Source organism: Calonectris borealis, chromosome 3 (genome assembly GCF_964195595.1).
Source record: "Calonectris borealis chromosome 3, bCalBor7.hap1.2, whole genome shotgun sequence".
Taxonomy (NCBI): domain Eukaryota; kingdom Metazoa; phylum Chordata; class Aves; order Procellariiformes; family Procellariidae; genus Calonectris; species Calonectris borealis.
The window spans coordinates 61,221,618-61,248,794 of NC_134314.1; the positions used below are offsets into that span (position 1 = coordinate 61,221,618).

General features: G+C 38.4%; 1 protein-coding gene across 1 annotated transcript in view; it reads right to left on the bottom strand.

The window, feature by feature from the left end:
- The window catches only part of PTPRK (protein tyrosine phosphatase receptor type K), a 424,966-nt gene that overhangs the window by 92,159 nt on the left and 305,630 nt on the right, over window positions 1–27,177 (bottom strand). Inside the window, exon 8 of the mRNA XM_075145810.1 lies at window positions 5,136–5,438. Coding sequence (XP_075001911.1) covers window positions 5,136–5,438 — 303 coding nt within the window. The remainder of the gene's footprint in view (window positions 1–5,135; window positions 5,439–27,177) is intronic.

The following is a 27,177-nucleotide window of genomic DNA, read 5'->3' on the forward strand; positions in this document are numbered from 1 at the left end:
AAGCTTAAAATAAATCTCTGCTAATAATTTCAATATTTTTCTTACTTCCTTACAAATCAACTTTTCTGATCCCTTTAATAAGAAGTGCTCACGTGTCCTTCTGCAACCACGTTTTCTCTTTCTCGATGATATGCTAATAGCAAATCTTACCTACCATCTGAAAAAAAGAATTGGGGTTATTTTCACGAGCTGAAGGACAAATAGATTATCCCAGGCTCCTTTTATCAGTGGCCGTAGGTTGGTTATAACCCATTTCAGTGTACTGCTGCTAAAGACACAAAACTTCCTCCCTTATTTGACTACATTGACACTAAATTTTGCCGCTGCTCATGACACATAGGTCACAAGTCTCCCTTTTTGCTCAAGGACTGAAGTCAATACCTTTAGCAGCGGCATTTATGGACAGCTCCACATTTAAACTTTTATCTCTTAGTCATGGGTTTCTCTTTGTTAACTGCAATCATTTGCCAATTTTTTTCCCAAAAGGATTAGTATACCGGGTTCACTTGACATCCACGCACGTGTCACTCGGCTAGATAAGTTACACTTGTTTTGAGACAGTTTGCCATTTCAAGCAATCTTTGCAGCCCTCCTTTGCAGCATCGGACATACTGCCTACTCATCTCGCTGGATTAACTTTTCTCCCAGGTGGGCTATTTTTGTTACTTTTACAATGCTACTAGTAGAGTTTTAAATGTATGTTTTTCCAAAGCTCCTTGAAGCATTGCTTGTTTCTTTGTTTCCTTTGATCGAAGCGTATTTTCTACCTCCTCTTTCCCCCCCCCCAATATTTTCCTGGGGTGCCAGAACAACTTAAGAAAGCACAAAGGAAAAGTGCTTCTCATATCAAATAGTGAATGGAGAAGAAAAAAAAAATTCTTTTTTTTTTTTTTTTGTAAAGGCAACTTACAGCCCTACTATCAAACACAGAAAAATACTAAAGGTCAACTATTTCCACAAAATCATCCCTCAATGTTGGTGGAAAGTATTTGCTCTTCACACATTTAGAAAGTACACTAAATATTTAGCTTGTTTAATTTTTTTGTCCTCTAATTGTAACATTTCTCCCTTTCTCTGCTGCTCCCCGGAGCGGTGAGCCTGCTGGAGTTTTCCCAGGAGCATGAGTAATGGTTGGACAGTTGGTGTCCTAACCCTGCATCCGCAGCTCTAGATATCTCCGCACAGAGCTGAATGAGCCATACTCTGAAAGATCAGGGGGCCTTGTTTGTGTCCAATGACCGTGTCCTTTGGCTCAGACCAAAGCTTTGGTATACTTTAAGCCCCAAAACGGGTACTTATCCTATTCAAGTGATCTTTTTCAATTAGTTGTTCGCCTGCTGTTAGCTGACACACTCCCTTAGTAGTTATAAAATCACCATCGAACACTTTGAGCTTCACGATTTGCTTTCTCCATAGCTGCTCTCTCAGAGCTAATGTCACTGTTCCTGATAATCCACTGCCTTCTGAATCTGTTTCCAATTAAAAATTAAGGAAGCATTTATCTGCTTTAATCCCATTCACCATCCGCTGCTTTTAAAGGGTCCCTCTGAGTTCACAGTGCCCTTGTGAACAGGCAGCTCCGAGAACGCATGCACGCTGCTGATTCATGCCAAGTGATAAATTCACTGCTGGCTCTTGTACTTTGTTCGAAATGCCAAACATCATCTCTGCCCAGCATGTATATATCCCCAGATTGTGCGAGCCTTCCTTTTTTTCCTTTATCAAATCTTTCAAACACTCTCCAGCTCCTACACAAGCCAGGTGAAGCAGTGAGTCCCTGTCATGGCACAGATAACGTCTAGTGCCCGGGTACTCAGAAGAGCTTTCTCCCAAATCTTGGTGATGGTGTGGTCTCTCCCCAAAGTGAAAGATGGTGTTTCACCCACAAAACACCAACAAATTTCCTTGTTTTCATCTTCTTTTTGCACAATTTGTTTAACAGCATATTCCTCATGGGCTTAACTTTTACGTGGAACACAGCTCTTTGCAAATTACTGTAATATACTTTAAAGATTAATTCCACCTATCCAAGTTAAACAGAAATACATAAAACCACCAAGTATTCAGGTCTAGCTCTGGTCAGAAAGGAGGCTATTTTCAGACTGATATTCCTGGCTTTGCTTTCTTGCAGATACTGAATTACAAGCTATTAAAACCTTCTTCATTTGTCAGTCACGGCTCCAAAGGTCTGAAGCACAGCTTCTGAATCTTACGCTGTTCTTCTAATAATTGTTTCCTGAGTTAATTCTGCTCCTGGTACCATACACTGCTCAGTTATCACTCACCACTCTGGGAGGTCTGGCTCAGCTATGCAGCCTTATATAAATGTGAACCTTTGTGAAAGACAACCAGAGATCCTCACTGTCTCACACCAGCACCCCGCAAAAGTCTGAGACTCTCTGCATTTAGGGAATCCCGAAAGTTCAAATACATATAAAGCTCCTAGCAGAAGGGAGGAGGTGAAATGATAGAAGAAAGGAGAAGAAGGGAAAGATTAAAACAAAACAACAACAACAAAAAAAAAGAGAAGAAACGGACAGAGAGCTGGCAGCACGGTGAAGGTGGACAAAGCAACAGAGGATGAGGGCAAAACACTAAAGGTGAAGAGGGACAAGAAAATGTGGGGTAGACACCTTTAACTCCAACAGTCTACAAAGTTTTTACATGACTAGCTGATCCTTGTAAGAAAGAATGGCATTGGAAAGAATACTGCACTACAGAAAAGCTAACAAAAAGTTAATTATCTGTTATTGTCATCTGGAGTTTTCAAAGTTTCTATTTATGAAAAGTACACAATGTAAGTGCACAGTTTCAGATAAACATGTAAGCAGTGGCTACTTCTAATTAATGTTATTTGCAAAAATGTAAGAAAATACTGAGATCCCTCTATTTTCCTTCTCATAAATGAATCACTGGTAATGCCCCCACCATGTAATTAACACCATGCTCATTCTACAAAACCTGCAAAAGTCATGGTGACAACGAGGCTACTTCTGACTACATGTGAAATATGTGGGGCACAGACTCATGTATCTTCCTGCAGCTCTCATCTTCTTAGTCTGAGCCCTGCTTTAGGCTGCAAACTGTGTTTGAAAACCGTTTCAGACAGATACTTGATCACTTGGACGTGGGACTACACTAGCAGCATACACACAGGCAGTCAACTACAGAACTCAGTTTGCTATTGCTATGAGAGCTCAAGGAGAGACGCAGGTGTGAGTACACCTTTGATCCTCTGAGATGGCTGAAAGCCCTCCGAATCGCACATTGCTTGCACGCTCTGCATTTTGAAATACATGACAAAATGGACATAGGCTTTTAAATAATTAAAAATCTGCATTTCATTTCCAATAGTATCACTGAGTAGACCTCACAAGAGGCAATTTTCAGGTCACAGGCATTATCACCACCAGTGCGTCTAAATATAGGTATCCTTTTAAAATGTATTAAGCCCTCCTTGAAAACAACATCTGCTTGAAATAGTTTACCTTAGCAACTTTTGTTCACCGGGTGAGGCTTCTTCTATACTATGGTACCTCTGACACCAAAGCTGAGTCTAAACAAATTCACTGATAGCGCACTGGCTTGCTAGCTTGAGACCAAAATCTGCCTTGTGTGCATCATTTTCCAAGAATGATCCACAACAAAACCAGAAGACAAAATATATGCACTTGACTCTGCTCTTGACAAAATATATGCACTTGACTCACTATAGTGACCAGCCACCATCTCCGCACATCTAACTAGGAAAAGGCTATCAGAAACCATAACCTTTCTTGAAAACTCGGTTAAAAAGAGAAAGAAATCCGTTTTCCATGGACGTAACAATATTACTACTACTTTTTTTTTTTTTTAACCTCAAGGAAAATAGCAACCACAAATATCTATAATGTAAACACAGATACAGAAATAATTCATCCTGGATTACATTTATAATTCACTTTAAAAAAAAGTAATGCTAAAATTTCAATTGTATGAAATATTCTAATTCTGTACTTGTCAATAAATCTTCCATCTGAGGCATCTATGTCTCTATAGTTCCCTACAGCTCCTCATATTCCACCTATTTAATAAGCTGTTCTCTCTTCTTTATTGCAACAGTAAACATATTCCTCTTCTATTTCTTGTAAAATTGAAAATATATGGCAAAAAAGGGCTACTAGATTCTAACCTTGATTGCTATCCATATATAAAGCTATACTCTCTCCTCCATTTTACAGGCAAACACACTACCTTCTTATGTATCTACACTCTTACATTAGTCCATTCCTTTTCTTGTTACCGATGGCAGTATCTATTTTCATTTTGTTGTTGTCAATATTTTAATGAAATCTAAATATAAGAAAAGGAAACTAAAATTGCTCTTTACTACCACATTTTAAATATTATTAGGGAAAAATATCTATTTTTGTTTTAATCTCTTTCATACCAAGATTGATAGCCTAACCACTGAATGTCACCATTAACATCTACATCTGTTCTTTATTTCTTCCCAACTAAGGTAAGTTCAACTGTCTTGTCAATGAAACTTCACCGAGAGCATTTTAAAGAGGAATCATAGAATATCTCGAGTTGGAAGGGACCCATACGGATCATTGAGTCCAACTCCCAGTTTGTCAGTCCGTCCCAAGTTTAATCTGATGGGTGGCTTTCAAACAGTTAACAGATACTATATACTGTAAACTGCAACATAAATTATTGCTCAAATATATTTGCTGAAGAGGTTTTAAATCTTGCATAGTCTTTAAGCACTGAACTCAATATTTAAATATAAATTTACAGAAGTAAATTAACTTTCAAATACTACACCTAATACTGTGAAGAAGCCTTCACCTAACACCACCATGTGTTTCTTGTTGCCTGTATTACCACATTTTTTGAAATGACTGGGAAGCCACTCTCCTTTTTCTTGTGAAAGATAGGTTGAGTTTGACTTGCGCTTCATGGACAGTTTGGGCTATATATGCAGGGTGACAGCTATAATACTTTTAAAGCTACTGATTTAGGGCTAATTAATACATTAATAGAAGAGAACTTCCATCCTTCAGGACACATATTGTAACACACAAAGTAATTTCCTTCCACCTGTCTAGACTGGACTTGGACGTAATTTCCATAACAGCATTTACGCATACCGTCTTCGTCTGTCTGGATAATGGTCTCTTCACTCTCCTTCCTCCCTTCTGGGTTGGTTAAGATCATTTTGAGGCTGACATTTGTGTATGGAGGCAGGTGATCCACAACGTGCTGGGGTGCTTTGGGGTCCATGTCCAAGCAGTCCGCCTTGCTCTCGTTGTGTCCGCAGAAGTAGTGATAGCATATAGTGACATTGAAAGTGTGGCAACGAGTGATGTTGTAACCCAGAGATTCCCAATCCACAGCGATGTGTCTGGCCTGGATCTCAGCAATCTTCAATGTTTTCGGTGTTCTCATAGGTTCTAGAAAACAGAATATAATGAAGAAAAACATCATTAACGTTCTTCATCCTTGCACTGAACTGTAACTGGTAGATGATGCTTCCAGGAATTTGAAAGCAAAGGAGACACCCGACAAACACAGACTCATTACTGGAAGAAGTATCATCCTTTGTAAAAGTACCCTGAAGGGAAAAAACCTGCCAGTCTCTGTTTTTTTTACTTCATTCTTCTTCGGCCTCTCTTTACAGGTTTCAATCAGTGATTACCACTTAGCAACAGTGAGAAAAAGAATTGTTAATTAACAGTGCAGTGATTCAAAGCAATTGAGAATACAGGCAGCAGATGCAAGAAGAGTGACCAAAAGGCCACCCAGCTGTCACCGCTGGTTTCCCTTCTTGATTTCCTCCTTACCTTTATTTTTAACCTGCATAAATTAGATAATGCATCATAATGGTAAAGAGTCAACATTCACTACACTATGATTTATCACGCCACCAAGCAATGCTGTATATTAATTATACTAATTACCTTACTAAGCTAGCAGTTACAAAAATGATGCAGATATTAATTAACGTTTATTATTTTAGTAATGAAGCTATTCGTTCAAACAAAAACCCTCAGAAATATTACCAAAAATGCTTTCAGATATTCCCATTGTATCCCACTTCTTTTGGATCCCCAAAACTTCGCCAGGACATTGCTCTGAGCTGGTCATCTCTGACCTGCTACCCAAGCTCAGCTGCTCTCCACACATGCATTTCCACCAGCAGAGTACATGATGCTCCCCAAGCCATCATCAATCTTTCATTGTCTCTCTAGTGCATTCATTCCTCATGCAAGACTAACTTTTATTGTTGAACTTAATTAAAATGATTACACAATGAAAATCATGACCATGACTATATGTACTAGAGTTTCACTGGAAATATACCAAGGGGATCTTTATACCCTGCTAATACACCCTTTTTCACCAGAGAAAATAAAGCCTGCTGTAGGTACAGTTTCATCCTCGTGTCCTTGCTGGTGTAAGGTCAAAAGAGTCAGGATTATTCATCGAAGTGACATACAGGATTTCTCTTCCTGGGCATAACAGTTCTTAGTAACTTGTGTTTATGAAATGAGAGTCCCAACCAGGCTAACAACCAGCCAAAAGCACAGATGGTATTCTGAAATAAGGAAATGTGAATCAGTGTAATCTATTCAGCATGCAGTTTGCCAGACAAACTGCAAACATTTAGTTTCAAACACCAAAACAACCAAGTTCTAAATATAACATAAAGGTATTCCTAGTAACATGATGAGTGTTAAGGATTAAAAATTGTGACTATTTGTTTCCATGATCTATCCTTCCCTTTTGGATTTTGAACAAGCATGTTCCCTTTGCCCTTAAGTACCGATTTATCATATACATAGTGAAAAATACAAATGAATAAGTAGAATTCCTGGGCAGCAGCTTTCTGAACATATTGTATACTGTGACAACAGAGACCTGAAGCTGAAAGATAGCATTGAAAAGGTCCTTGAGAGATAAGAGACTTGAAGAGAAGGAGGAAAAAAAGGGGGTTTTATAGAGTAAACAATGGCTGATGCTTTAGCAAGTACAGACAGGTGTGAGGCAGTCATTAAAAAAAAAAAAAGTAGCAACACAGTAGATCTACTGAAGGAGCTGGTAAGAGTCTTCAAAGAATCAGTATTTCCTTGGCTACTGAAAGCACCTGGAAAAAACCCAAACACACTCAGGTGTCACGGAGGAAGAGAACCACTAGAAAAGGAGAAAAAAAATTATCAGCCCTTTTTCTCATATGAAAAAACTAGTTATACAGTAAAAAAACTAGTTATACATACTCTGATTTAGAGTTTGAGGCTTAAAAGAGTAAACATATCCTTCACCAAAGAAGTTTTGTGTATTACAGGCTTATTTTTCCTTCTAAAATGGATTGATTCTTCTCATTCTAATAATTTCCTCTTTATTCTACCAATCCAGGTTGTGCCTTCAACCACCCACACCAGAGATGGAATTCAAACCTGAATTTAAAATTTATTGGAACCTCTAAAATAAACACAACATAATACATGCTGTCTGGCCATGAAGGTTGAAACTATTAATGTTTGAAGCCGACTAATCAGTAACAGAAAATGTACTCCATTTTCATCTTGCTTCTTTCATGACAAGACTTAAACTGCATTCACACTATGCTGTACAGCACTTTCAAAAGAGAAGAAAAAAATAAAAGCTTTGTTAATCTTAAAGAAAAAATATTTTACAATTCTATGCAAATTTTACAAACGTGTCACAGTATCAGAGGAGATACTGAAAAGCATCCTTTATTCACCTGTCAAAAAGGAAAGAATGAAAGACAGAGTGTGATCTCGCTTTCTCACAACTATTCCCTTCTTTGGCAGAAATTAAACAACTTCTGCAATATTGAGACGGTAATTAAAGTCTGCAGAGTCTCTCAACAGCTTTCGTAAACTCTGCCAACCGTCCCACTGCTCCTAAAATGATGCTTTAAAAACACAATTTTACTCTCGCTTCTGGGCAACATTCATCTCGGGGATCTCTAGAGGTAAAGACCAATTGTTTTAAACTACCACACCACAAAGCCTCCATCTGTAACACCTCAGTAGAAAGCAATCTTCAAATAATTATTTTTCTCAGATAAAGCACTATTGAATTTTTGAGTAGGCTTCCCAAAAATCTCAGCATCTCATTAAGAATAACTTTGTTCTCAATGGGGGCAAAAAGAAGTGCTCATCTGCCATCTTTCCCTTTCCCCATCACACTTTAGGGTTTGCATTTTACTGAAACATTTTCTTAATCCTACTGGGATTTAATTTCAATTTATGCATTCTCTTCTGATCTCTGGATACTTTTTCAGTACTACTAATCCCAGTAAATCAATTTACATCTTGTCTTCCCCGTTGTTGTTTTCTCACCTTTCCACTTTCAGCCACATCCAGAACTTTTATCCAAAATACATGGAACATTCAAGCCCATGACTTCCCACTTCTTTGTTGAATTACTCATGTCAATTCGGCACCCTATGCCTAAGAGGGAAGAAATAAGACACTCCCAAAATCGCTGTTCATTTTTTAAGCTATCAGCTGGAGTTTCAATAATAATAGCAGAAAGCACTTAATATTTTCCAAACATTAATCTACCAATTACCCCTGTGAGACAGGTAAGTGGTGTTAATCCTTTTCTGCGAGGAGAAAGAGACACAAAAAGGTTAATAGCTTGTTCAAAGCTACAAGGTGATTTACTGCCAGGGCCATAATAAAACTGAACGGTACCCAGCTCCCAGGTCACTGGTGCTCTGGCCACCAGACAGCATCAGCTAGCAGCAGCAATTTAGAGAGCTCATTTATACTTTATTTGCCAGTGCTTCCACCAAAACGCTAACTTCACTCCTCAACTCTAGCCCTTTTTTAAACGTTTTTTGCAGGTTTTCTTAGAACTAGTTTGAAAAAGCATAACAGCGCCCAGACACTAAGTGAATATCTGAACATAAGGACAAGTTATTGAAAAACAATAGTTTGGCTCATTCATTTTGAAAGATTTCTTGATTGAGAGCTTGGAATTTGAGTGAAACAGCATATTTTTCACATTAAATCTTGTATTTAAAATTAAAATTGGGGGGGGGGGGCGGTATATTTATTTTTTCAAGCCTTTTTCTCCAGCAGAAAATATATTCAACTCTGGAGGCAGTTGCTTGTGGTGATAGCGTAAAGTACTAAGGGCTTCTGCTGTTGCAGGAATTTAAAGATCCTGTGACTGTATCAAGCTCTTAAACGTGAACATCCTGACCGGCAGAGTCACGTCTTCCAACAGAAATATGGCAAAAAGGCATATGGACGATTTGGTGGTGGTGGCGGTGGCAGGGTTGACCTTTACATTCCGGAGTCCCCTGCTGAGGGCAGGCTCCCTTCTGCCAGACCATTCCTTTCCCCGGCTGCTGCCACGACCTCCACCCCACTCCCACCTCTGCTTACAGCCAGCTTCTCTCTCTGCCCTTTGCTCTCAATGCCTGGCAACACCCAACTCCGTTATCTTCCTCCTCATCACCCTTCTTTTATCTCTTGGCAAACCAATACTACCAACCTGACTCAGATCCATCATCTGATCTGACTCTTTTTACTCTCACTGAACCAATTAAAACCAGAGGCACTGGGAGAATATCAAAAGAACAGAAAAAACAGAATAATAAAAGACACCTCTACACTTACACAGATTACTAAGTCCTCATTCCTTATCCAGAAACTGCATTAAGTAAAAGAATTACATGCACGTCGCACTCACTCCCAACAATTTATGGATCAAGAAGATTTAACCCAACTTCATGGGATAAAATAAAGAACAGCTTTAGTAATTCTCCAAAGGTTAATAGTCCAGGGATAGATGGCAAAAAAGACTGAACCTGTTGACCCCATACCACCTCTCAACTGCAGGATGATTTAATAAGACGCTCCAGATAACAGGTAAAATGAAATTCAATTTCTTTAGTGCTTGATAAGCAACACGTGATACGACAGGTCAATATTGGAGCCTCTTTGTAGAGATTATCTTCACAGAGATGGCAGTGAAAACAAAAGCCTTCACAGTTGCAGAAGCAGCAAGGTGAGAGCATGCATTTCCTTAGAACCTATTTTTAATGATAATATGTATTACCCTGCTGTCAATCAGAGAAAAACAGATGTCCCGAAGTTGTGACAAAAATCCCATAAAATGAGGCTAGTAAAGCATGACAAGTCCTTTGCTTTTCCTGCCTTTCCTCAGAAATCCTACATGTTGATTGCAAGACAGTTTCATTTCCATTTACCTGGCAGGGGAGGGGGAATTAGATCTTCTGGGCAGCAGACAGAACACACATTTGTTCACATGAAAAAAATCAGACAAGTTTTAAAGCACAAACATTTCAGATAAAGACGGCGCTTCTTGAACACCACCATATACTGCCTATATACTGCCTGTGTATACAATTCTTTAATTGGCATTGGCTTTCAGATCTTCCTCCCCGCCTTGAGCTCTTTCTGGTATGGCATTACACTGAGGAACTGACTTCAAATTTCTGCTTTAACCACACTGACTGAAATTCATCTCAAGTTTAAGAGTGACCCAGGTCATCTTCATTGGTGACACAGGAGGCGAAAACTAGCTGGACTTGGAGGGTGAGAGAACGCATAAATTTGCATAAGGTTTGAGGGAACTGCAGAGAGATGTGGGGCTTATATTAAATAAAAACTCAGATATAGAAAAGCAAATGTATGACAATTATTAAAGTAGTAGAGTACATTTGGCTTAAGATAGCAAGCCTGTAATTTAAAACACAGTGTTTCTGACAGAGGCTCCATTTTAAACCAAAAATGACACAGAAAAATAATGTCCTCGGTTTTGTTCTAATACTCTCCGTCTGAACAGCCACTGGAATTCCCCAGACTTTTCTTTATGAGAACATGAGTCTCTCTGACCTGTGGCTTCTCCTGACCCTTCCGGGATAGGTCTGTCTTTGGCATGTGGGAAATAAAAGAGGATTATTCTGAGATGCCACTCTGGCTCCTGCTGCTTCCTCGGTTCATGCAAGGTCCTACAAAACCAAAATGTTCCCAAAACTCAAAAGAAATATGTTACAGTCCTGCTGTTGTAAAGAATTCTTCTAAAAAGACCCCTGATAAGCGCATGGAAGAATGGTATGAGTGAAAACCACTGGAGGAAGTACAACCCAAACCAGAATAGTTGTCAAATCTGCAGTAAGAAAACAATAAACAAAGGTTCCTCACTTGCTCATGTCAGTTGCATTACTCTCAATTATTCCTTTTGTTATTAGTGAGCGATGAATCATGTAGAAAGGTTTTATATAGATACCACGTTCCCTCACATCATGAACGCGGTTAAGATTGCTGTATATAAAAGTGTATCACTCATTGAAAAGGACTGGACTAGAGTTATACATTTCAACAGACAACCAAACCCAGAGCAGGAAAGCACAGCGACTAGGATCGCTTCTGCATTTCTGTGGGTGATCGGCTGCCTGTCAAAGGAGCATCCTATAATTAAGTTATGAACAAAAATCCCTAGGTAAGGTGAGCTGTCCTAGAATATCCATGATGAAACCCCTGTGTTTCAAGAATTATTAATCTACAAATCCAAAAGAATTTAGTTCAGACTAACTCCCAATAACTCCATTATTTAACAATCTGATGATAATACAGGAAGACCCAATTTATTCAGACATCCCAAGAATGCCATGCATTTCAGTCTGATTTCCTTGAACCAGTCTGTCTTTTATGACAGAATAATTCTTGTAAAACCTATTCAAGCTTCTTGCCTGTAACTCTGGCAGATTTTTGACCATTTCTAAGTAGAGTTAAAGGCCAGCTTAAAGGCAAAAATCAATTAACAGCGCTGGCCTCAATCCTTTAACAACTACTTAATGATAGTTCATGAACTGCTTATCTTCACTCAGGGACTCCTTCCTACCTACTTATGTACTCCAAGCCAAACCCACTCAACCTCACATTACTAATTGGATCAATATAGACTTTTCATAAGTTAATGAAATACGTTACTTTTCCAGATCTTCCAGTATTGGAGTATCTGCAATCCCTCATACTTAGAACATACAAAAACCAGGACACCTGCCATGTATGTAAATACAGGTTGGAAAGTCTAACTGAGCTACTAATTTTATTTTTTTTTTTAAATCTTGTTCCATGTCAGCAGTTTAGAGGCCTGACTAGGCAACCAAATTTGAAAACTCAGGCCTTCAATCTTTTTAAACTTAAAAGCATTAAGAAATAGTGAACATCAAAGAAAGATAATTCAAATGAAGTTGAAAAGTTGTACCATTGAACATAATTTCAGCTCAGACAAAAATGACAAATTAACAGGTGTGTATGCCCACAATAAAAATCAAAGGGATTACCGGGCATCTCTTTCCTCAGATGTGTAACTCATATGGAATACAAAACAAATATGGATGCAAACACAAAAAGAACCCACTTTGTGTACATTAGTATGTCCATCTATTCGTCATGTGAAATATGAACCCAGAATAAATGAAACAATGGTATTTATACGGTACAAGCACTACAGATTTATTTTGTTGCAAATGCAGGTTATAATGTGATCGCAAGAAAATCTAAGAGCTTTTTCTCTTTTCACTTCATCTAGCGACTGACTTATTAAGCCAGCTTACAAATTTCTTATTGACCACAGACCTCAGGGAGCTGAAGAAAACATCAGAATTATTACATAGATAATCAGCTGTACTACACTAGTTTCAGTAGCAATGAGGGGACATTCAATATAATTTAGGACATATATTTTTGGATGCAAAATATAGTTGTCCCTGCTTCAGAGGTATAATAAAGAGATGAAATATAACTGCACTATTGACAATTATTTGCCCATTCCCTCTTGATAGTATGTTTATTCTATTGCCTCCACGCATGATTAACAGTTTGTGCATCCTTAGCATGTAATCAATAGCTGTGAAGTCTTGTATTAGCTTTAGAGATTAGATATCCCTTGATAATAAATTCCATTGATTCCTCCAGTTTAGCTTAGCTGCAGAAATCCACTTTTTTTCCCTTTTTTTTTTTTTTCCCCCCTCTAAGTTTAAATTAAAAGCAGATATATAGTCTAGGAGCAGAGAGGAAAAGCAGGCATGACCTCTTTAAGCTCATTCCTCCAGATGAACAAAACCTATATGGTGGTGTAAAACGTGAATCAGTATGTCAACAAGCATCAGACTGCAAGAGTAAACACAGGGAAAGCCTGACATTACAAAATTCCTAGGAAACCTGTCCAGGACTGCAATGGTGAAGATTAATTGTGTAAAGTCAATTACAAAATTAATAGTGATGGGGAAAAAAATGAACCTTTGACTTCAATATTAGTGGCATGGATATATTAAATCAGAATGGAAGCCTCATAATCTAAAACAGTAACAATTATATTATAAAGAATATATTAAAAAAGAATATATAATATGTATTTACACACACATGTATACACTTTTTACCCACCTTAACAGTGAACCTAACCATTCAACACTATGAAGAAAGCATTTACAAACACTTATTCAAATGTAAATCACCAGTTTGCTTAGAAGTTACATTTTTCATTTCTCTCCAATGCACATTCATAAACATCTTTTTATGGTTTTGTTTACAAATAATATATTTGGGAGCTTAGGATGTTATGAATATTATGCAAAATGCCTAAGTTGGAGTAGTGTGAATAAGCAAAACCAGAGTTTTCTATGGATATCATTAAAGCTTCAGTTCCTCTCTGCTGTATATAAAAATTTCAGTCCTCCAAGTCAGGAAGCATAAATATCATCACATATATATGTGCATGTGCATGTACACACACAGATACTTGTGCACATACCTGCATTTCCCCACATGCAGATAAAACACCCATCAAAACGCATCCTCTCTGTCTGCACGCCTACTGAAACGTTCTCAATCCAATTTGCCCTCATTCCCGTTTTGCTGCTGTAGCCCCTGGGTCCCTGGGTGAAACCACCCCCCTCCAACCCTGCGCCCGGCAACGCCTCCAATTTCAAAACCCGGGTTGCAGCCCATGAACTTGCCCTTCCAATGCTGTGTTCGTACGGCAAAACCGAGCAATAATTGTATGTTGCACCTTGCTCTGGCTCCGCCCCTTTCACAAAATCAATATATACCCTTACATATCATACAATGTATATCTCATATAATGCATATGATAAACCTTGGCTGAAACAAAAATTCATTAAGTGGCTGAAAACCAGAAATGACACTGTATCATATAAGGAATCTGCTGTATGTCTCTTGTCCTGCCAGTGAAAAAATCCTGGTATTTATCTTTTTTTTTTTACTCCAAATGACCAAACCTGTAGCTTCTATTGTACAGAAAAGTTTTTCGTAAGTACTTGGAAATTTATTTTGTAAATTGGCTTCATTTTCTTCATTGGTTCATAGAAAGTTAAGACGCAAGTTGAAAAAATAAGCAAGCTTGTTTTCTTCATAAATGCAGACAAAAATAACACAGGTGGGTAAAAAAGAATTCCTCTGACATTAAAATCTTGAAGAAAATCAGAAACCATTTTCAAAGGTACTTAGAACTCTAAAAATGCTGGTAAGATGCCAACAGGCAAATAGACACCTGATTAACATGAATTTTTACCACCTTTGAATTTTGATGAAATTTTGTAACTTTCAGACTAAGTCACTCAGCCACCTGCGAAAACCTGACTAAATATGACTAAAAAACCTTCTCAATCTATTGGTCAATGACCAATGCCAAGTAACTATCAAAATGTAATACTTGTCCCAGTATAAAGAACCCTTTCTCCTTATGCCTCTCCAGCACATCTTAGACTGGTATTTCTTCACAGATATTTTATACAACAAAAAACTTTCTGTCCATTTTAAGCAACCCAATTTCAATTCAACTGTCCCTCGATGTAACTATGAGAAAAAAAAGTCTTCTTGAGTAAACTGGCAAAGCACTGTTTACGATTTGCTAATGGAACAGTTGTGAAATTTTCATTACAAAATACAGTCCAAAGTTGTTAATTTCCAGAGAGGAGTTTTTTTCTGAAAAGTTCTTTAAAATGTTTGTTTCCAGAAAGGAAAACGATGATAATGAATACTTGCTTTTTGTGTTAACTTGCTCTGTCTGGGCAGAATTCACATGGTATCGATTCTCTTTCCTAGCCCCGTCTGGCTACGAAGGTTTGCAAGGCCATTTTGGGAACGGGGACTTAATCCTGCAAACTTTTTGTTCCTGGAGCTGCCTTTGCTCAAAAGGAGCAGGGCTCTGTAGAAGTGAGCTCACGAGCACCTCTTCTTTACCGTGAAACAGGGTCCTTGCGACAAAGAATGCAAAAGCAACAAAAGAGCCTTGCTCGCAAAAGGAGGCTCTGGCAAGCTGGGGAAATGCTTTCTAAAATATGCCATGAAATCTAAATAATAGATTTCCATTTAACATTTAGCTGCATAAAATACTGTAAAGAAATTGCCCTGCTGCTTTACTTTCAGCCAGCTAGTGTTTCTCAAACCTATTGTTTCCTGTCTAAGCAGAAACTTGGAAAATATAAAATAACTCACTCTACAGTAAAACAAGGTAATTTATTTTAGAAATAATTTTCTCTTTGCAAACTTCCTCTGAACACTTCTAGTTTATTCCATGATCCCAAGACACAAAAATGCTCCTGAAAAATGATCCCAGAGTATTTTCATTCAACAGTAAATCTGGATGAGTGATAACAGAAAAAGGTGGCAAACCCAGCAGCTTACTGGAAGCAGCAAAAGAAAAATAATTTTAGATGCGGTTGATAGTAACTTATTATCCTTTTAAAATGATGTGTTTTTTCTAAAACGTCATTAATTAATGAGCAATTGACCTTGCTTTATAAAGAACAGATGGTGCAAAACCAACAAACCTAGTTTTCATTCACGTGCAAATGTAAAGGATTAGTTCTTCACTTGCAGGAGGAGTCACCACTCTCTACTTTGTGTTTTCTTATTCTAGATACCCATCTAGAGATCTATGTAGTTCAAGCTGTCAATCATATTCAATAATTTTACCACATTTTGACTTTCAAAAAGTTATTGTACTAGCACAGTTGTCTTGGCTTCACTGTTACTGCAAAGCAACTGCCGACATGCCACTCCGACCAGCACTACTGTCACAGTCACCCAAGACAGTGTCAATCACGCCTGCTGACTAAGTGGAGCATTACATTTTTTTTTATGCCTATATGATACATGCTGAATCACTGTCATCATACAGTCACAAAGAATACAAAGAGGAAAGGCAGACAATTCGTCAAGTCAAGGCCACACAAGCGAACGCAGTATTAATTTGGAAGTGCAGGCTAATTGCTGGACACCAGCATTATGTCACTTAAACCAGATTTATTGCCGAGTGTAATAAATGCTTGAGAATAAAAAGAACAACAATCCCTTCCTCCCAACTTATTGCTGAAAGGCTTTAAAATTCTCCTGAGTGTCTGTTAGGCAATTTTAGAGCTAGCTTCCCTCTTCTATAATTTTTTTTTTTTTACATCTCATCTAACTGTTAACCTTTCGGAGGCTGGCATAATGAGCACACATGCAATCTACTACCATCCCCTCTTGTCACCACAATCAACCCACTAGCTCATAACCTTTATCGATAACCATGATAATTTGAAGCAATAAGAATCTGCTGTAGAATGTCTAGAAATACAAAATTCCTCAGCATTGGTTTGAAGACTGTTATGACTGGTAATGAATTTTTTTTTTTATTTACATTCCAAATATACCTGATTCTTGACAGCTTTTGCATTCCCTTTTGTGGTCATTCTATTCATATTCATACCCATTCATACCAGCTAGTGATGCCAGCCTTAATCTCCCACTGGCCATATTCTCCATAACCATCTTCTCCCTTTCTTCTTGACTTGAACATTAAAGTTATAGCAGCTCTTGCCTTCCCAACTTCACCTGCTACTTTAGTATTTGGGCAAAATTATAATATTATTAATAATTTGAGCTGTAACAAGGACATGTGCTAACAGGAAAAAAACAACAACAAAAAAACCCCAGCACGTTTGCCTTTCCAAGCAGCCCTTCACTTGTTGCTTTTGACTTAGATATCTGGAAGACAGATTGAATCACGGCATCATAGAACGATTCAGCTTGGAAGGGACCTCTGGAGGTCACATAACCCAACCTCCTGCTCAAAGCAATTATATCAGGTTGCTCAGGAACTTGTCTAGGCTATTTCTGAATATCTCCAAGGAGGGAGATTCTACATCCTCTCAGGACAGCAGGCATGGAAGATACATAGGAGTTATAAATGCAACTTCAAGGCTTGAGCTGATTTCTAACTATTCGGTGAGCAGAGAATTCCACAATTCCCTAAAAAAATTCAGAATTTTTTGAATCTTGAGTCACAGCATCTGGCACTGACCTCTGTTAGATGGCAAGACTGCAAGCACTTCACTTAAATTTCACCTTGCTTCACCTTGTTTGACATCCAACTTTGCAGTTTGCAGAATATCAGAAGCATTGCTTCCTATAAAAAATATTATTTTTAGCTGCAGTATTTAAGTTAAATGTGCAAAAAAAAGTTGAACAGAAGAATTCAGCTCTCCTCTTTGCCAACCACCCGATGCTAGAGAACAGAACCAATCAATCTCCTGTACTCTACTCTGCGTATTTCCCACCATTATTTAGAGATGTTTGGCAAGGGGCAGCTGTCTAAACAAAATGGGTTGGGGTTGTTCTGTGTAACAACCCTTAGGTTACTACACATATCTACTAGAAATTTGTTGCTAGATGTTTTGTTTTGTTTAGAAGGCTTGAGTTGGATTTTACTTCTACTGGACATTACAATAGAACCCAAGAACAGAACTCAGTCATCACAAGTGTGCAGTGATGCATCTAAGTACATTGCCTTTGCTTCTTAATGAAATTAAAAGAAAGATGGGAAAGGCCAAGAGTTTAAATCTGAATGTACTGGGCACGGAAACCAATGTTTTGACATCTAGACAAAATCATGAATCTTGGAGTCTTGTAAGAAACTGGCTAACATCCTTACACTTTTCTGATCTGTACTGCCATTGTAGTCACCGGTATGATTAAGGAAATTCACGCTTTCAGTCTCTAACTGCTATGGTACCATGGTAGTGCAGTGCTCTTTTCAGCATTACAACAAAATGAGTAATCTGTATTAGCTGGTTTTGAGCGAAGGCTTTATACAGCGATTGAAGAGGCTTGAGAGAATATATGATTTTCACAGCTAAGCATTTAAATCAAGCCAGTTACTGAGAGGGTGAACTAGTGTATTTAATAATGAGGTCTAACATCAGATATTTCTGCCAGGGCTGCAAGACTGGCTTATCTAAGTGACACATAGTCTGTAGGAAAGAGGGCATATACTCTGGAAAGAGAGAGCACAGGTTGTATTTCAAGCATAACTCCTGAATGGTTTCAGAGAAAGTCACCACAGCTATGGAAATTTTTAAGCAAAGAATGTAATCCATGCTCTACTTGCAGTTTGGCTCCTGAGGAATGTGTCCCTCAAGAAACACGTCCAGTGGGCATTCATCCCAAAGGGACAACAGACTGCTTGTCTTCTTTTGGACACAAATGCTACTGCCTAATTAAAGCAGGGTGTACAAAATGAAGTTTCCTTCATTTGCTGAGGAGTTTGGTGGGGTTTTTTTAAGCTACTCTCCATTTAAATTCAGATTTTTTTTCTGGAGACAAAAATGCTCCAGGAAATTTATTTGCAATGTCTGGTCGGTGTCTTTGTTGCTGGCTCCGAACTCTCATTCTCGCCTAGCTATCTTGACCAGGCCATGACTGAGTAGCGGGCTAGGAAAACTGCTATCTCTCTTAGAAAGGATCCAAAATACTCCGAGTTGGTTTTAATTATTTTTATCGTGATTAATAGGTCCTACATCAATTCAAATTCACCTAAATATAAAATATCAGAAGAGGAACTCGTAAGAAATTAATTTAAATTAAATAGCCCACAAATGAAACAGAACTGGTTGGAAACAGAGTTTTACGCAGCCTGCTGTTTACACAGTGGTTTAAAAGCCCAATTACTACAATCAGCATATGGCATTTTGAGAAGGACACGTAGTAAAGCCAAAAGATACCAGATTATACTGACAACAAAATGATACTGACTCCTTGCAAAGGTAAGTGAAGTTGTAAAATTTGTGTTACTCTCATCTCTACTCGAGTATGAAAATCCAACAATTTTCATTTCCTTAACATTCCTTGAAAAAAGACAAGAGGATGAGAAATCATTTTAATGATACTGTTACGAAGTAAAAACAAATGATGGAGCTGTAGCTATGATTACAATTATGACTATGCTTTGGTACCGCACAGCTGATAATATCCTAGCGTTATGTGGCTTGTGCTACTGCTTGAGTTCAATTTCCTTCAGATAATGTATTTGGATTCCATAATATGCCTCTTTGGTGAAACCAATAACTGAATCCAGTGGTAATTCCTCAGGGAGTTATAATTTATGGCAATTGCCTGTTCCCACCACTTTTCTCAGTAATTTGTTCCAATGATTAATAGCCTCACTGTTAAAGATAAATAAGTGTGCCTTACTTATAATTTGAATGAGCCTGACCTCAGCATGCAGCCATTTGAGGTTCTTACATTTCTCCTCCTCTAGAGGAAAGAGGCCTTTTGTACCTGGTATTATTTTTCCCCTATATACATACTATATATTCACCTCCCACCTTCCCTCTGGTAAACTTAAATGATTGAGATCTTTAAGTCACCTACTGCAAGACCACCTCTTAAGCCATGTCTCTTTTTGTGGCACTTATCTCCATTGCTCCCAAATCTTCATCAGTTTGTTGAGAGCACGGACACCAGATGTGCATGCAGTATATCAATATTGGTCATACCCACAAAATCACATCTTTCCTCCTAGCTATGACCCTGGTTTTTGTCACAGCACTACACAAAGAACTACTGCTGACGGCTGACCTATGTCCCTGAAATTCTTCTCGGGTTTCTGTAGTACTTCTTCCAAATACATGCATTTATTTACATTTGTGTGTAGATAGTAAGCCGTATTATCTATACTATCTCTACTTTAAACTACCAGAGCAGGGAAAAAAGCAAAAATCAACCCCCAAATTTAAGTCTCAAAGCAAGTACAAAATTCTAACAAGTGTATCGTCATAAACTTATATAGTGAGCTATCTTGCCTGTGCAGATTCTCACTTCACAGCTCAAAATGCAATTTTGATTGCATTTTGCAATCAAAAGATGCAAAAGATTAAAGGTAAACACAACAGGTTAAAGTGAAGGGCAGTAAACCTTATCTGCGAACACCTTTACTAATTTACTTTGCTCGTAGCCCAAAATGAAGACTATGTATACATACATTTGTCGGAATTAAAATATGACAATTATGTCCCATTATCAACCGCAGAGAAAAATAAAACAAAACTAGAAAAGAATGCCAATGCAGCAGGAAAGGGGGTTACGCCGTCTCCCTATATAAACAACACAAAAAAAGAAGTCATGCTTGACTGTGAAAAACAATCAAACAATTTTTTCTTCAAGACTAGTGTCTCACTGAAAGTCACTGAAGCTTCCCCAAGGACAACTTGGATTAGAGTCAGAGGCCAAACGTAAAGACACCTCTCTGAAACGTAATCCTCTTGCCCATTTAAAATGCTCCTGCGGCTTTTGGTCAGGAAAACACACCACGGAGATTGCACTGGCAGTTTTGCTTGTTTTTCTTTAGTGTTTTCAAAACCAAATAACTCGAATATCTGAACAAGTATCAACACAACTAAAATAAAAGCAGATGGGTTCAGCTAATCTTCTCCTTTTGCGACTCTGTATCAGATTTTTTCCCTTCCAAAATACTATCTTCTGGCATTATCAACATAGCAGTGTTTAAAAGACAAAAATGCATTAGAAATTTAAGTATAAATTCTGTGGGTTTATATGAAAGGGGATTCCTAGTTGCTTGCTTTTCCACCATCCTTCTGAGATACTCCTGTACTCAGAAGTATGAGATACTCAGGCATGGATTTAGGTATAAGAATGAGCCCCGTGTTTTTTCAGACTTAGGCTGAGCCTGAAAGCATAGCACATTTCTTGACACCAGTACCCCATAAGAATCATACAAATTAGCTCTACGGAAAAATTTAAGCAGTAAGTAATTAGAGCAAAGCAAGTATTTATATGTCATCTGGATAAAAACAAAAAAGTCTTCATTCAGAAAACCATTTTACCAGAGTCTTTGTCCGTCAAGAACTATCCAGGGTCTTTCTGGATGTGTCCGACAGCTCGCCGGGGCCTCCAGCAGACTCCACGCACCCGCTGTCTCTTCTCTTTCTCCTTAAACACTCCTCTGCCCCCTGCCCCACCTGGCTCCCTTAATCCCTACACTCCAAAAATACTCCATCTTAAAGGCTCAGGTGTGTTGGATTCTCCTACCACAGCTGAAAAAATATTTCCTTGCTCTTGATTGGATCTAACGATGGATGTCGTCAGCAACTCCAAACACAGATACAGCAATTCCAGATACTTGTGTCCCGCACCAAGGCAAAAATCTAAGGTATTTTGCATTTTATAACTTGCAAACAAGAGATACAGAACTGAGGCACTCATTGCGAACATAAAAATGTCACTAAATGCGTTTATAGTCTTCACAACAATCAGAAAAGCATTTTAAAACCCAGGATTAATGTACTTCAATATACTCTCTACCTTCCCTCCACCAGTGCCAGGGCCTCTCCTACCTTCTCTGTGTTTCCTGGGCTGTGACCTGAGCGGGGCATCTCTGAAGAGCTCATGTCTTGTACGGACAAAAACAGACGGGACGCAACCCCACCCAAAATTACGACTGGGACGCCAGTCTCCCATTCCCCTCTGCCCACCTCCCTTCCACATCGGAACGAGACACGCTAGCAGAGAGGAAGCATCTCAGCTCCAGACAGCCTTAGGCCCATGCTGCCTGAAGGAGCGGACTGCCGCCTCATCCATTTTCCTTTAGTCTTGCAATTGAATACTATAAATCAATAAACAAGCTGTTAAATTGATTTTTTTTTTCGCCAAGACATTAGATGCTGAATTAACTAAGCCTTAAATAAAACAGAATTCCAGCAGAGGAAATTTCACAGTCTGAATTGAATTAACACAGTCAAAAATTTCCCCAAGTTTTCGCTCTCTTCTACTTTGCACTAGCTGAAGTCCAGGTAAATGAAGAAAAAATCTCTAACTATGGCACACTACAAACTTTCCAAATGCCTCAAGGAAAATCCTATGAGTTATGGTTACGGCTAATTAATAACACAATATACAAGTACTTTAAATTATTCTTTGTACTTTATTTCTCCCCCACCTTTGAACTTCGTTTGTTGCTATATTGATAAACAACTAACCTTTAAAAAGCAGCTTTTATAATTCCTCTGTAGATAATCAGTAGATAATCAGTATATTAAACACTTATTATCACATTTATTAATTATCACATTTCAGAATCAGCTTCTTGCCGTATGAAGGTGAGGTATGTATTTCCATCTGTATCTTTCAGCTGTTTAACAGATGTGTCTCATGTCACGGTTATCAAATGCCCTGGAAAGCCTCCTCCGACACCCTTTTGTATTTCTCACTGGCAATATCAACCCCCAGTTCTGTGTACAGATATTGCGCCGTTAGCTTCCTTCTCAGGTGTCCTATACACACAGGGTAACTCAGTAAATAAGGGAAACATCAGAATTACTTCTTTTTTTCCCCCCAAACACACAGAACAAGACAATACTTTGTAAAAAGAATGTTTTGATAAGAAAAATCTAAAGATTTTTTCACAAATACAAGCAGGTTCGAAGTTTTCTAATAGCAACAATGCACAGCATAGACATAGCTATCCATATTAAATAAGCATTATAGAAAATTCATTAATTCCCTGTAATAGTGCCAGAATTCATAAATCACTGTTAAAGCCCTGATATTGTATTTCTAAAACTGGTTATGTTTTGCTAGCCAATTCTGCCTCTGAATGCCAGCCCAATAAACCCAAACAAGTAAAAGGCTGAATGCTATTTTCTGTTGCAAGGAATCTCCACCTAAACTATTTTTTAAAAAATAATTAGTGGAATTATAAAAGAAGTAAAACTACAATCCATGTAAGACAAATATTCCAGTTCAGGATACACAGTACTCCAAATTAGTAAAGTGCTTCCTAACCCTGAAAGTGGGTTCAGCAGACCCACTCAATGCTAAAACATTGAGTCACTTAGCACTGAATTACACAGCAATCCAAGTTGCTCAAAACCAAGCTTTAATTGATTAGTTCTACTACGTACCCACTGCATAATGAACCAGCCACCCTCAAGAGTTTATTATCACTTATGATAATAAATGAATAAATTAAAAAAGCAATCCAAATATTTAATTTGATACTCTCTTAACAGAAAACAGAAAAAAAAAGGCAAAAAAGTTGTATACATTTTTAATCTTTTCCGGACTTTGGCATGCACCTAACGTTTTGTTTTAAATGAACTTCTTCAATTTTTTCCTTTTATTTCATATTGCCCTATACTTTCAGGTTTTGTAGTATGTAACACACAATTCTTTCCCTTCTCTCAACTATATGGGATCAAGTCCACAGCATTATTTTATTTTCGCATATATGACACTTCTGTAAGAAAATAGCGAACTACCAACAATCCTATGTGCCTCTTGCCTTGTAGGTCAAGCAGCATTTGTCAAAACTGTTCCAAGAAGATCTAATTCTGTATGCTCAGGACAACCTTTGAGTTTGGAAGTATGTCACGTTATAAAACCACTTCAGTATAGACTGTCTTTTTGCTGAAATGGTACACTTCCATGTTCTTTAGTCAGAATAAAAATTGAAAAAAAGATTTTTTTGGAAGGTTATAAAAGAGAGAAATTAAGATATAGTCAGCTCACACGTTCAGAGATTTCGAAACTGTTAAAAATACACAGTCAGAGATGGAAGAGATGAAACATCTGCTGTGGCGATAGAGGGACTCAAAATGATTGAGCGAGCAAAGGCAACAAACCCACAAAGTGAAAAAAATAAACCTCCTACATTCCTTTCGCATAGCATTTGTTTTGCATTTGGTATTTACTTCCCAGCTATTCCACGTGAACTATTATTAAATAAAAGCCTTCACATTTGATATGCCATGAAGCTGCTACAATTACTCGCTGATAATCTTGACAGCTACTGTTGACCTTTTGCCATTTGCTGCGATTTTGCATAACAAGAATAATGCATGTGACATTTTTACTACAGGAAAACTTATGAAAGAGATAAACATTTTAATCATCAGGAAGGTTTCTTTACGCTCCAGGTCTTGAGATCCGAGCACCCATTGAGTCGGACGTGACTACGGCCGTGCCACCCATGCCGTGCCCAGCACAGGCAGCGAGCCCACAGCTTGAGTGCTGCACACCACCCAGGCCCTCCCCATTCTGGGGAGCATCACAGCAGGCTTTTATACTGCACAAATGTGTGTAACCTGTGCTACAGTATTCAGCTGGTAGTGGCTACAAAGATTAAGATTTCCCACTCTATCTCAGTTTATATCAGAGATACAAGTTCCCAGACTTGTTTCCTTGAAAACTATGACCAGCACCAACACAAGAAGAAACACTGTGTATAAAAATATTACGTTCACTGTGGGCATATTAAATGGGATCTTGTAAGCTAGTGTTTAAGCTGCCTAAAGTGTTTAATAAATAGCAATCTTCGATGCCAAACAGAAATAAATTAGGCTACAAACCTAACTGTCTGAATCAAAATCATGCAATGCTGAAATGATAATATTGAAATAAATCTTAGGTTTTGATAGTTCTACGTACCAAGTATCAAAAAAGATGAAAATTAAGGATCAACCCTTGCTCTTGATTGTATACCCTATCTCCTCCATCTGTGGAAATGGTAAAATTGTATTAACTTCCTGTTTATCTTTATTGTATTGTATTAACTTCCTATTTCATTTCCCATGGATTCTTTTAGTTCTTTTTGTTTGATGCAAACGTTAAACGTAAGGCAGAAAACAAAGAACCTTCAAATACAATTTATTGCTTCTGTAAGTGTTCTGTATATGCAAATTACCACCTTTGGCAAATTTTATTATGTAAAGCTCACAGTGAATTAATATTTTTAGTTCTATTAAAAAAAATAAATCAGTTACAAAATGAGCATAAACTTACAACCTACTTACTCATTTTTGCTCTTCTGGCCACAAGTCATCACAATCTGTACTAGAATCCAATCCAAATTACATGCAATTACTCTTCTACATATGAAAAAAAAAGTAATTTTGAAAAAAATCAAAGGAGCTCTTCCTACCAGCTGTCTCTTCCTCCCTGAATGCCTGCCTATTTGGACTTTGCATCTCTCAAACGTCAAAGTGAATTTTAAACCCATTGTAATGTTCAGTGGTTTTTTCCAGAAATCAGATTATATAACACCTGCTCATCTCTTTCACTCCACTTTCTTAGATTTGGTATCAGACCGAGGAGCTCAATTTAGCTTTCCAACATCACATGCAAAAGGAGAGCTGTTAACCTCCCTGTAAGTTTATAACCACAAGTCACTTTGCAGAGTACCTCTAGTGTTCAGAGACACCTCGTTTCACGATAAAGGGCAGTTAACACCTGTAAAGTAATTATATCTACCAAATGTTGCTGGCCTGAAATATGAATATATAATTGTTCCTGCCATCTGTTAATTATACTAGTTGAATCACTTATTTAATCATATACGTTTACTTGACATCTACAAACTTTTTAATAGCTTTCACAAATGCTATCCTGGTGCTCAGGCAGAACTAAGTCACCGCTTATGTGTCCCACAAGGAAACGACATGGTTATACACGAGGACAAATTTTGCAGCAGCTCGACGAGATGGGAAGGCAGTTAGCGCTAGGCATCTCCCCAGCCTGCCCCTGCGGGCTAACAGCCACAGGGACCGATGGGGAGTTACCAGTGGAGGCGGGGGCATCGTTTGTCAGCAACAAGGCCGGCGGGAGTGAAGACCCAGGGGAAAAGGGAGGAAGCTGGCGGCTGGATTGCGGAGGGAGTGACAGGACAACCTGACTTACTAAAAAAGCCACCCAAGCGTTCCTTAGGTCAATGATTGCTGCTCCTGAAGATCTAAAGATAAGAAAACTATGCAAAACATGGAGCCGTATTGTCCACAATTTACAAACCACATCACAGCTTTGGCACTGAGCTCTCTTTGTCCTCTCTAGTCCATCTAAAGCACCTACCAGTGTTGTCCAGCTGAGGCTGCTTTAAAACACTGCAGAATTTTGAATTTTGAATTTTGCTGTTCTCCAAGGATAAGAGGAGATACAACTTGCATTGCCCTTGCTGTAGTGCTGGAGGGGAGCTTTGGAGGTTACACCACCCTCACACCTCGGAGCTAGTTCCCTTAGCCTTCCTAGGGCTTACTGACTTGACACGTGCATCTCAGCACAAACAAGCTCCATTTTGCCTCCCTCTCACTCCCAGCGGTGCTAAAAGCATGAGCAAGGTGGGAGAAAGGAAAAGCAGACCATGACCTGTCTCCCCCTGATCTCAGTCTAGGAGGAAGAAAGGACAAGAGCTGGATGTAAGTCAAGATTCCCTTCGTTGACCCAACTCATGCTCTCAGCCTTGGATAGTAGCTGCAGCAGAGGTGGGAATGAAGACAGTAAATCCACACCACCACCAGGTTTTCAGACATTTTACACAGCTTCCTACTCCGCCTGCATCCGCAGCCACCTTGTTGCTAGCAAACTGTGTCCAGCTACAGTGAGTCTAGGAAAAGCGAAATAAGGAAACTAAAACAACTTACTGGAACACATAGCACAATTTCCCTGATACCGCTTTAATATCAGGGACAGGAGAAATGGTGCTGTGTATGCATACTTTGGAGATCAGCAACCTAAAATACTCTGAAACTTTTGATGCAAATTTCAATGTCTCTAAGATTACCTCTTTGAGTTTCTGTTGCAAGTACAGCGCCATTACAATGCAAACCAAAGCACTGCTGCCAACACAGCACTGCAGGAAAAGGTGTCCCCAGGCAAAAAAAAAAAAAAAATTAAGGCAGGTTCTTATCATTTGCACATTTAAATAATTACTTCAACAGGTAATATTTGCACACACATGGACACATCCTCACTTCTTTCTATCTTGGAGAAAAAGCCCTGAACTTTAATTAAGGGAAATTTAACTTTTTAAAAAAAACCTTTTGTA